Genomic DNA, 12,302 nt, shown 5'->3' with positions numbered 1-12,302 from the left:
GAGCAGTGGAAAACAGAGTGTGTACCATCTATAACCCTGTGTTTATACAATATATATATTCTGAGGGGGATTTTGACATTTTCTAAGGTTAAAAAAATGAAAACCTGGTTCCTCATGGTTAAGGTGCAAACCACACAAGCACAGCGTCCACGGTTCGATACCCAGCTGGAGGTCACACCCCCGCACACCCTCCCGCTCTCTCTGCCTGCCCTGGTTTTTCCTGGCGCTCTCCCCTCCTCTCCATCACTTGCTGTATAATAAAAACAAAATGCCAAAACAGATAACCTTGAAAAAAAAAGAGAGAGAAAGTACCAAATGGTAATTTTAGAGGAATTTATTCAGACCAACCCACACACACAGGATTAAAAAACTAACACTTACACTGTAAAATGAATGTGTTTTTCTTTTATTCACATAACCGCCACTGCCTCAGATGAGTGACAAGGTAACAGGTGACTCAGATATTTATCGATGTTGTGGTAATTTCTTGCAAAGCAGCTGCGATTTTTCAAAGGAAAACATATGATTTGTATCTATGATATTCAAAATAAGTCCACTTTGTCATAATTATTTGTTCAGTTCTCTTCATTTTGTCATTTAAGGGAGCAATGAGACACCAGACAGCAGTAGACAAGAAAAAGACGCAGCACAGCCTGTTGCTCTTACTGGGAAATTATATTGATTTCTTTTTCTCTTCCAATTTTGAAGCAGTAAATGTGAATTTTGACAGAAGTCAAGTCTGTATTTTTCTGTGAAATGTTTCACTTTTTTGTCTGAGATGAAGCAGGAGAGAAACAATATCTGTAGCATAACTAAAATCAGACACAGATGGAAACTCGCTCCACATTTTTGATATATCCAAGGACACGGATAAGAAAAGGGAACAAAAGAAAAAAAGAAATAATAGTAATAATACCAGAAGCCACTGATCCTGTATTCAAATGGATTTCTCCAGCACAGTCTCTGGATTGACTCAGACTAGTTGTAGCCACAACCTTTTGTACGCGGCCCCCAGAGAGAGGACACAAAAAGGCAGAATGAAAAAAGTCAACAAAGCCTCAGCCTTGGCAAAGACCAAACACACACACACAGCACATTTACTGCAGCTCCACAGAACCACACAAACGGTTTCTTCTGCTCCACACTGTTTGTATTAACTCAGTGGGATAGTGTTTGTCAAACTCCCACTAGGAGAAAAAAAAAAAACACATGCTCCACATTCAAATATCAGTGGCTTCTGTGTGTCATTTTCATGACAACCATGTCCCTTTTAAGGAAAAAAAAAAAAACATGTCTGAAGGACTCGTTGATGAAATATTCAGCGTACAAATAGGTTTTCTGAGCCTTTTGAAAGCAAGATGGAAGTACTTCATCAAACAAAGTGCTCATCCTCCTCCAGCACCGGCGGCACCGTTCATATGTCACAGCTGCTGAGGAATCGTGGGACATTGTCAACACTTTGTAAATATCTTATGAGACAGAAAAAGAAGGAGAAGAAGAAAAAAAATCAGTTACATGCAATTAAATTCAAAACTAATCCTGGATTTAGGTTTTTAAAAAGCCGCCAATTTCTCTTCAGACGGTGGTTTGTCTGCTGAAGAGGTCGAGGGTCACGGCAGAGAGGAACGCTGGGATGCTCTTCTGGTGATGCAGATGCAGCGCCACCATCTCTCCCAGGGTTTTGGAGAACTCGGTCTCCATCAGCTGCATGCTTCCATTGGAGCCCTACACACACACAAACACACACAGATACAAACACAACCATAAACACACCGTCATCAAATAAGAATACACAATATCAAACAAAAAGACCTGGGTTTTCCACTACATCCATCTCCAGAGAGAAACTTTCAAAGTGAGGCAAGATCACATAAAGTTGTTATTGTCTACTGGGGATTGTCAAGTGTGTACGTGTGTGTGTGTGTGTGTGTGTGTGTGTGTGTGTGTGTGTGCATTCACAGCAGGGTGAAGGTGTCTAAATCTGTGTGGATTAATTAAAAGGAATGAGGAGCAGCTTGGGGCGATGGAGTGAAGGAGAAAGGGATGAGGGAAACGAGGGATAAAGTAATTAAAGCATTGCAGGGAGGGAGGAAGGTAGCGGTGGAGCAGAGTCCCATGACACGCTGGGAAGATATTGAGACGTCTGAGAGACGTTGTGTGTCCATGTGAGGAGGAAACACACTGATCTCTATTTGACAAGTACCATGAGAAGGATCTTGGGGAAAAAAAGAAAAGAAAATAAAGGAAGAAGAGAGGAGAATATAAGAAAGAATGAATGGAAATGACTCAATAGTGCACTACATTATTACCACATGAACACTTTATTACCGAAGGTCAGTAAATGTTCATCCACAGTGTGATTACCAGCTAAATTACCTTTCATGAAATATGATTAAATATGATTCTGCTCTGCACTATTATTTTGAAAATCTACTTTAGCTATAAGAAACTGAGAAAAAAAAAATCCAGGTGTTGGTACGCTACTAAGTTTATTTCCTGATGCAGATTTGAAAAAGTAAATCCGACTTGATAAACCAATTAGTGTGCTCCCTGACACACAACAGGCCGAGGTGAATTCAGCTGTTCGTTTCTGTGCGAAACGCCACAAATCTGCGATGGATGAGAAGGCGAGGGTAACTGAACTAATGACATTTGCTAGCTGACTGCACAATGCTAAACCGAGGCTAAACGCAGAGTGGAGGGGTAGCTCCAGAGACAAAGGCACAATGACTTTGCTGTTTCAGAGGGTTTTTCTGTTTCCCTCAGGAATGTGAATATGAGCTGCACAGGAATGTGGACGGACGGGGCTGAATGATTATTGAACAATTTCACCTGATTTATCTGTAGAATCTGGAAACGACTGAACACTTGGGTTCTTGGGTTATTTTTCTATCTTTATTTCTATTTATGTAATTGTATTAATTGTATGTGTTGCATGAACAGTATGGGATGCTCCAACATTATCTTGTTGCTGTTTTTTAACAATGACCATACAACTCTTCACTTGACTTGAAGCTGATATATTCTGCTTAAAGGGATACTCCACCCAAAATCGATAATTCAACAATTTTCTACTCACCGTCATGCCAAGGAAGGGTTTGGAGAACTTTCAGAGTCATCAAAACGCTTTTGGAGTCCCAGGGGGGGTCCGGCTGGCAACAGATTTTCATATAATGGCAGCAGATTGTGCTCACTTTTGAATTGTCCAAAACACACACTATGAAACATCCAGATACCTCCATACTGCTCGTCTGTACTGACCCAAGTGTCCTGAAGCCGCAACATGAAAAAGTTCTTTGGAAAAAACTCATTTGATCTCTGTTTTTATCCTTGTTGTAGTAGTAGCCCCCAGTGGCTGCACGAGATTTGCTGCGAGATGTTCTTCCGTGTTTACATCATACATCCAATGGCTGAACACTTGGGTCAGTACAGACGAGCAGTATGGAGGTATTTGGATGTTTCATAGTGTGTGTTTTGGACGAATCAAAAGTGAACTCTATCCGCCGCCTTTATATGAAAATCCGTTGCCAGCCGGACCCCCCCTGGAACTCCAAAAGCGTTTTGATAACTCCAAAAGTTCTCCAAACCCTTCCTTTGCATGACAGTGAGCAGAAAATTGGTGAATTATCGGTTTTGGGTGAAGTATCCCTTTAAATGGAGCCAAATCGTACTGTACTGTCACTGTGTTAAACTATGAGCTGATTACAGTCACAGCCTATTGTCTCCAGTGCGACGGGTCTTTGTTTATCTTTTGTTTTGTTGGCTTTTTCAAGTACTTCACTGCACTCTGGACTGAAAAATAAATCTGTGATGAAGCCTTTTATTTCATTCCCGCCCCCGGAGAACGATAACATCACATTCACTCTGATGCAGGCAAAGTCACCACTATCAAGATATAAATATATATATAAAAAAAAAAACTTCAGGAGGTGGGTGAGTTTGTCTGAGTCAGGTGACAGTGACACTGTTGTTTTTTTGTGTGTTTTGTTGCTTCTGATAGTTTACAGTAAAGAGCTGGGGGGAGGGGGAGAGTGGAGGATGATATGCAACAAAAGGTCTCCAGATGGATTTGTTGCGGTTATGTGCTAAGCATCTTAAAGCCCTCGGCCACCGTGACACTCCACTGTAGCTGCTGTTTCCCAGATTAAATGTGTATTTCTGTCTTTAATTGGGTCATTATCAAAAAGTTGCCATACATCATTGTTAAAAGAGGAAGTTGCATCCTCTGTTTTTAATGTATGAATAGATGGTGAGGTGGTTTAAAGAAAAAAAAATCTCTCAGGATAAAACAAATAGGTTTTTTTTTCCCTGCAGGGAGGTGATTAAGAGTCAAGTCCCAGAATTCAAAGCATCTGCTAATCAGTCTCCTCAGTTTGAGTAAGAATAATGTGACTTTCTATATCCATCTCTTACTTCAGTATCATTTAATGAACCAGCTCTGAGTGGAGCCACATCATCTGTGATCTAATAAATATGAGCCAAAGTGGGAATTACATTAAATAAAGGATTTAATCCTCTAAAGGAACTGAACACCAACAACATTTTACAATTTAACACACATGAAGAACGTGAATCTGAACAACTCACTGATACACACAGCGCTGAGGCCAGATCCTAGTTTATACTGAAACATATGACAGTCAAATAAGAAAAGTATAACACAATTTCCTTCTGAAAAATCAGAAACTGAACAGCTTTTACATCTTTTTGCCTTGGAAATAAGAAACTATAGTGCTGGTTCCCATATGAGCTGCCAGAAGGAGGAGATCAAATAAATTGCATCCCCTCTGGGAGCGATAACCACAGGAGATAACGCATCTTCAGTTCTTAATAAAAATGTACCACATGTCATGCGTGACTTCAAGTGAAGCTTTAAGCCAATTAGGGGCCAAGTTCTGTCATCACAGAGGTGGTTCCTGGTCTCTGCTACGGCTGCAGCCCCGCTCAGAAACCTGCAGCCGCCTCGCTCCCATAGGGTTTTACTGTCATGGGACTTGGTGACGTCATATATACAGTATATGTATATATACTGTATAGAGAGAGTGGCACAACATTGGGCATGCATCACATTGCAACAGTGGGCAGTGTGCAGAATAAACCTGTTTCCTGTTTGCAGCCTGTGACTCAGCTCATCAGGTGCTGCAGTAGGGTTCCTACACATTTAAAGTTTCAAAAAAAAAAAAAAAAAAAAAAAAAAAAATCCAGACCCTAATTATCAGACATCTCGATAAAATTTTTTAAATAATTTGTGACATTGAGTAATTAGATTTGTATCATGTAAATGCAATTCATTTTATTTTATTTTATTCATTGATTTTCATTATTCTGAATTTGTATGCCATTATGTCACCAAATTATTTCCAGGATGTAGCTAGGTACAATAGCACATACAAAATAATGAACCCAAATAACTTCAGATAAGACCAAACCCAGATAAGTATTAAAGCAGAAGTGAGCAGAATAATTGTGTTAATATAAGTCTTAAATAGTCTTCCGACAGCAATCACTTATATAGAGTGTTTGGTCTGAAACACGGGTCTGTCAGTCACTCTACTCTGCTGTAAGCCGAGGAGAAAACTTTCCTTGTATCCTACAACCTTTATCCAATGAGGAGAGAGAACGGCATAAAGGGGCGGTCCTCTCTGTGTGTGCAGCCAAGGGATGCGCGTGAATGTGGTGACGTAGGGACGAGGGCGGGGACTGCTAACTCAATCCGCTGACAAGAAGTTGGCCAAAACGACCGGATCGCTTACTTCTGCTTTAAGATAAATATATTTCCATACAATAGTTTCAGTATTCATACTTTTCCAGACCTGGAAATGTATAAAATCAAATTCCATACTTTTCAATACTTTTCATACTTGCGTAGGAACCCAGTGTTGTAGGAAGTGGATTTTCCTCTATTTGTGAATCATTGTAACAGTGATATTGCAAAAAAATCCACATCCTGGCAGATTGTTACACCAACCAGCGACAGTGTGACAACAACAACACCAACACACACCACTCTGCTGCCCGGCCTCATATTGATCATGTGGGAGTCGTGGATATCTGTGTACACGACTTAAATGGCCCAACAGGGACACATTCAGCTTGCGGACAGGTGTCAGTAAAAACCATTTATATTAGAAACATCTCACAACAAACATCGGTTCTGCTCCTGTGGTCTCGACTTCTTTCAAAATCCATCTTTCCTGCACCGGTCGCTGAAGGGGGAGAGAGGGAAGAGAGGAGAGGCAATCCAGAGGTTCTAATCACACCATCTTTCTTGTGACAACTTCCCATCTAACTGCCTCGCTCCGTGGCTTTGTTTCTCTGCCGCTCCCTGGTGTTTCCTTCCCCTGCGCAGCTGTCTGAAAGATATGCCATATCCTCGGGCTGCTGTTCTCTTCACACACACACATACACACAAACACGAGTGTGCACACGGCTCTAGAAGCTGCTGGGCCTCTGTGGGAACATGCAACACACACATCAAAGAAAAAAAAGAAAAAAACACTGCGACCAGTTACCATGGAGATCTCTGTGTCTGAAACACCTTCTGTCAAAGTTTGTCGTCAGAGCAGGCGCTGTGTGTGCTGGAGTGGGCGCAAACGTGTCTGTGTGTGTGCGACACAGGGTGGACAAGTTGATGAAAGTCCAAGATAACAGCCTCATTGGCTAAAAACACACACACACACACAAGCGCCCTCACGTACTATTTGTATTTCAAGTGGTCAAACTTGTAGACACACACAGGTGGCTGAGCAAAGGTTACACCAATTTACACAGATTACAAAAGGTTATGGACACAAAAAGTGAAGTAGCGGTGCTCTGGCTATGTGACCGAACATGGAGACACAATGAAGGCGGGAGTTGAATTCAAACTCTCATTTGGACCAGCCGAGCTCCACAACACTCGATTAAAGGGATAGTTCAACATTTTGGCAAATTGGCCCATTGCCATAATCCCTATAGTTTTAGCAGTAGGTTCGTTACCTTTAATTGTTGGTGCAAGCTATTTTTTAGAACGGCGGAGCAGAGCCGTGAGCTGCTCAGAGCTACGCTACGGAGGCTCATGGGATTTCTTGGTTTCCCTCATCAAACTCATCAAATACACAATCCAACAACTCCAAAATGCTCTGGTGGACAAGTTATTACCTACACATTCACCACACTATGAGATAACGGAATGTGATGAGACAGAGTTGTTTTAGAGGTAAATTCATGCAAAACCGCTGATGCGTGTTCCCGTCGGTGGCAGTTTTTCTGCAAGCAGTCTCTGAACTTGCCTCTAAAACAACTCTGTCTGGTAGCGTTCTGTTATTATCTCATAGCGTGGTGAATGTGCAGGTCACAACTTGTCCACCAGAGCGTTTTGGAGTTGTTGGATTGTGTATTTGATGAGGGAAACCAATAAATCCCATGAGCCTCCGTAGCGTAGCTCTGAGCAGCTCACGGCTCTGCTCCGCCGTTCTAAAAATAGCTTGCACCGACAATTAAAGGTAACGAACCTACTGCTATGACTATAGGGATTATGGCAATGAGCCAATTTGACAAAATGTTGAACTATCCCTTCAAACCTTTTACACAATCTTTAATATTAGCAAATTAGTAAATTAACATTCAAATTAGAAGGAAGTGCTTTAAAATTATGTATAAGTGTTTAATTAGTAATTCTTATGATATTGGTGCATCAGAGCTGGTGTATTAAACTATAGCTGCAGGGCGGACAATATATTTCATTTATAGAGGAGTCTACAATCATACTAATGGCTCTGTGAGGCGCAGTGGAGCCTTGAGCTGCGAGCTAACATACATTGACAACGCCATGACACTATCACTGTGACCGAGACACTAACATCTGCTAATTAGCGCTAAACACAGAATACAGCCGAGGCTGTCGTCTGTCATCACTTTATGGTCGTAAACTGGTCAAATTAAAAATTCTACGACACCAGAGGAGAAGTCAGGGGATCAGCGAACATATCAGGATCCATCCTCCACAAACCACAGATACCTGTTAACCAAATCACCTTGCAATCTGTCCAACAGTCAGTTGGGGCGAGAGCGCTGCCTTTCCCTTGAGAGATTGCTACCAGCAATGAAGCAGATGTAGTTGTACGTGGGAAAGAAAAAAAAAAAGTCAGGGAAATGATGAAATGGGGAAATCACAGTGTTGTGACAAACACTTGAACCAAGGCCGGTTTTCCTCGGATTGAAAAGAGACGAGTACGGCAGTAGAAGAACGACCGGTGATGGCATTAACGGAGCAATTATCTGATGACAGCTGTGTCGCAAACGTCTCAAACGGTGAAGGTTTGGGTTCGGCCTCTCAGACACTGCTGGTGTTTTCGTCCAAACTCAGCAGCACCGAGCGCCTCTCTGGGTCTTTGTGTGACAATAACTAAAATGTACTATTTCCTTCAGTCTAGAGGCGCTGCCAGGGAAATAGCAGATCTGAATGTTTGCAAAGGCAGGCTCTTTTGAAATCATGTACAGTTTCTCTATAGGTGATTCCTCCCCCCTTATAATGTCAAGCACTTGAATGTGACAGTAACGCAAACTCAAACCCATGTAGCTCTGAAGGGAAAGTTCAGGTCTGATGTTGAGTTCAGGGTTGAAATGAACATTTTAACAGATAGAGGTGGTTTGTGGTCAAGTGGATTCCCATGATGCGCAAAGCTGGCAGAACAGTGATTGGAAACGACAGAGAGTGAGGAAACGAAAGCGCTGGATGAACCGAAAGTAACCGTTTAGATCCCCAGTCAGTTTATCCAAAATTGCCTTTTTTGAAATTTGCTCTGATGTTTTCGGAGATGTGAAGAGCCGCTTCTGGAACCAGCGGGTCATCTCAGAGACGGTCGGCTGGTCAAACTCCATCATTATCCCGGGGAGAAAGCGAGCCGAGGAAATTACTTACAGTACTTAATTACTGTAACCAAGCATTGTCCGACACCACTCCCCCTTATCTAAATAGGAACTACACAAGTTGGTTTGCTATTTCGGTCGCTTTTTTTCCACTACAGAGCTCCCCTTACATTTTCTGACTGCATATTTTTAATGTCGTAAAAACTCACTGCTAACCTTCCTCCCTCTCCTCCCCTCCCCTCCCCTCCCCTCCCGGGCCATGTGCATTTGTTTTCAACAAAGCAATCTGTGGAATGATGTCTACAGAGTTGGATAACAGTAACAAGAGATCACAGATTACCAGGCGTGTTTGTGTTGTGGCGCCGTAAAGCAGTTCATTTTTCTCACGAGACACCGGGTCGGAGGCGCTGATCTCGCAAGTTTGGTTTTCAGCTAAGAGACGCTACGTGGAAGTCAGAGAGCCTCCATTCTCCCCGTATTAAGTCATTTAGCCATCACAATTACTCCAAAGCTGATTGATTAAAGGGATAGTTCACCCAAAATTCAAATTGCACTCATTATCTACTCACCCTCATGTCCACTAAGGGCTGGGAGAAGTTTCAGAGTTATCCGTGGCTTCTCTGTGTTACAGGGGGTCTCGGTGTAGCAGTGCATGTCCATATAACGGTTGCAAATGGATACCAACTGTCTTCGTAACAAAAAGACACACCAAAAAACATCCAAATACCTCCATGCTGCTCGTATGTCCAATTTGGACGAACTGGGAAGAGGAGCTTCCGCTACAAAACAAGCTTGAAATATAGACTTATTTCATTTTTTTCTGAACAATTTTGCATTTCGGGGCTTCAATACAAGACGGACATTACATACGAGCAGCATGGAGGTATTTGGATGTTTTTTGGTGTGTCTTTTTGTTTTACGAAGACAGTTGGTAAAAAGTGAGAAAAGTGGGATCATTTGCAACCGTTATATGGACATGCACTGCTACGCCAAGACCCCCTGTAACTCAGAGAAGCCACGGAGGACTCTGAAACTTCTCCCAGCCCTTAGTCGACATGAGGGTGAGTAGATAATGAGTGCAATTTGAATTTTGGGTGAACTATCGCTTTAAGGTGCAAATCTTGCAAAGTTCCTCTTTAAGACAGAGGGTTTTAATCCATGTCTGCTGCTGATTTTCAGGGAGTTTCCTTTACTTACTACCTTCAGAACTGAACAGTGTAAACCATCTATTGGATTGTTTCAGTGTCTAAAACATGTTTCTCTTTCACCGTGTTCACTGCTGCCTCTTCTAACCGACGGTGCGTTAATCTGAATCTACTCCAGATAACACACCGACTCTGATTATCTCATGCAACCGTTTGGCAAATAACCCCAACTATCCCTTTAATGATGCTTCCAGTGAGAGGGAAATAAGCCCTGATGTGATATTGTCAGGATCACTGCATGTACACACACAGTTTGAACAAGAATAATCAACTACCTGCACCTTTTTTTGCACTGAATAGAAATTTCCACAGTTTAGGTTTGTGTGTGTGTGTGTGTGATAACACATGTAATGACGTCATTTACCGCTTCACTGGATCCAGCTGGTTTTTACACCTCAGGTCAAAGTCGACAACAACAGATTATTAAAAGAACGTTTTTCCAACAAACTGTCAACATAATCACAATCTCCAAGAAAATACAGTTACACCAGATATCTTTTTATCACAGGTGAACGTGTTTCAGTTTGTAACCTGTGTAAAAAAAAAAAAGAAAAAAAGATTGTGTTTTGTAATGTTTATTTTCTCTTGGGATCATCTTTCTCAAGTCAGAATTGATCGTGCCGGTGCACTTCAGGCAAACCTGAGGTATTAAAAAGCTCTGCAACGAAGGCACTGATGAAATATTGAAAATAATTGATTGTCAGAAAGGCCTAAGCAGCTGACAGCGAAAGAACAAATAAAGCACAGATTTGATTTGACTCCTGAATAAAAAGTGTCGGAGCGTGCTCATTCAGGTGCTGTTTCTGTAAATGTTGCTGCACTCATATGGACTAATCTCCCTAATGAAGTACTTGGGCTGTAATATTAAGTGATTCTGTTCATGTACAGTAAAACACATCGTACCGCTCTGAAGTACAGATGGAGTGGTTAAGTTCTGATTTAGTAACCCATTACCAGCTTGTGATTAAAGTGAAACATCCTGTATTATACACGCAGAGGTCCTCTGGAAGGGCCATAACAGGGGGAAAAGCTTTTATTGACGCTTGAAAGGGAGGAATATTTTAAAACAAAAGTAACCCAGTGGGCTGCACGCTGCAACACTTGTTAAATTTATTCTCACGTTCTGTGCATAGAAAAAAAAAAAATCAAACAGCATTAATGAAAGGTCAGGGGAGGTTTTTTTGAAATCAGCTTTATTCAAATACTGACCTTATCAATGGTTATTTGCATATTCACTCTTCCCTAAAAAGTGTTTTAAACAATATCTGACCTTTATCAAAAACAACAACCTTCTGTTTACAATTGGAAACAACAGGACTTCCCTCATTCAGCAGCTGCTGGGTGTGGTTCAGGTAATGACAGGGTGACACCTACTTAAACGGACAGAGATGGAAGAAAACCGCCGTACGCTTCCAAATCAAAAGGTAAAGAATCCAACAAGATAAACCAGCACACAAGATTTAAGAAGCACCGACCTCAACAATGGAGAGAAGGAGTGCTATACCATTCATCCCCACTTTTCATTTGTCTATCCAATTAAAGGAAATCAATACTTGCTGGCTTGAGATGCAGGGCGGGGCTTTATAGTGACCTCATCCAACCGAGGAGCGGCGTGCTGCCAGAATGACAATCATGCTCCTCTCCTGATGCAGACAGAGTCGGTGGAGGAGTAAAAGGTGCGCGCTCATGTCCGCAGACGGATGAACCGAAACGCATGAAAGACTAGGAGGTGGAAACAAATGAGCGCGGCCTCCATCTTCCTGCCAACGCAAACAGAAGAGGCAACACTTCAACGTGTTGCTTTAACCCTGACCTTCAAATGAGTTCTGCCTCCACATTTGCCATTTGGTGTTTTTGTTTTTTTTCAGTCCAGCAAAGCATCAATACTGGTCGGCTCAGGGAGACGGGGCTGCTGGTGGTGAGGACTGCATTTTTCAAATGGTCCGGAAAAGAAATATTAAACTCGTATAATTTAAAGGGATAGTTCAACATTTTGGCAAATTGGCCCATTGCCATAATCCCTATAGTCATAGCAGTAGGTTTGTTACCTTTAATTGTCGGTGCAAGCTATTTTTAGAATGGCGGAGCAGAGCCGCGAGCTGCTCAGAGCTACGCTACAGAGGCTAATGGGATTTCTTGGTTTTCCCTAATCAAACTCACCACGCTATGAGATAATAATGGAACAAGTTGTTTTCGAAGTGAATTCATGCAAAACCGCTGATGCGCGTTTCCGTCGGGGCAGTTTTT

The 12,302-nt window shown here is 41.9% G+C and overlaps 1 protein-coding gene across 1 annotated transcript in view; it reads right to left on the bottom strand.

Annotated features, from left to right (window-relative positions):
- Positions 1-319: 319 nt before the first annotated feature.
- Positions 320-12,302, bottom strand: part of mad1l1 (mitotic arrest deficient 1 like 1) — a 70,989-nt gene continuing 59,006 nt past the window's right edge. Inside the window, exon 18 of the mRNA XM_085784442.1 lies at positions 320-1,725. Coding sequence (XP_085640568.1) covers positions 1,576-1,725 — 150 coding nt within the window. The 3' untranslated portion in view covers positions 320-1,575. The remainder of the gene's footprint in view (positions 1,726-12,302) is intronic.

This window comes from Trachurus japonicus, chromosome 1, assembly GCF_045865225.1.
Source record: "Trachurus japonicus isolate A0001 chromosome 1, Traja_1.0".
In the NCBI taxonomy this organism is placed as follows: Eukaryota; Metazoa; Chordata; class Actinopteri; order Carangiformes; family Carangidae; genus Trachurus; species Trachurus japonicus.
The sequence above is the reverse complement of the archived record's forward strand: the minus strand, read 5'-3'. Positions and strand labels throughout refer to the sequence as shown.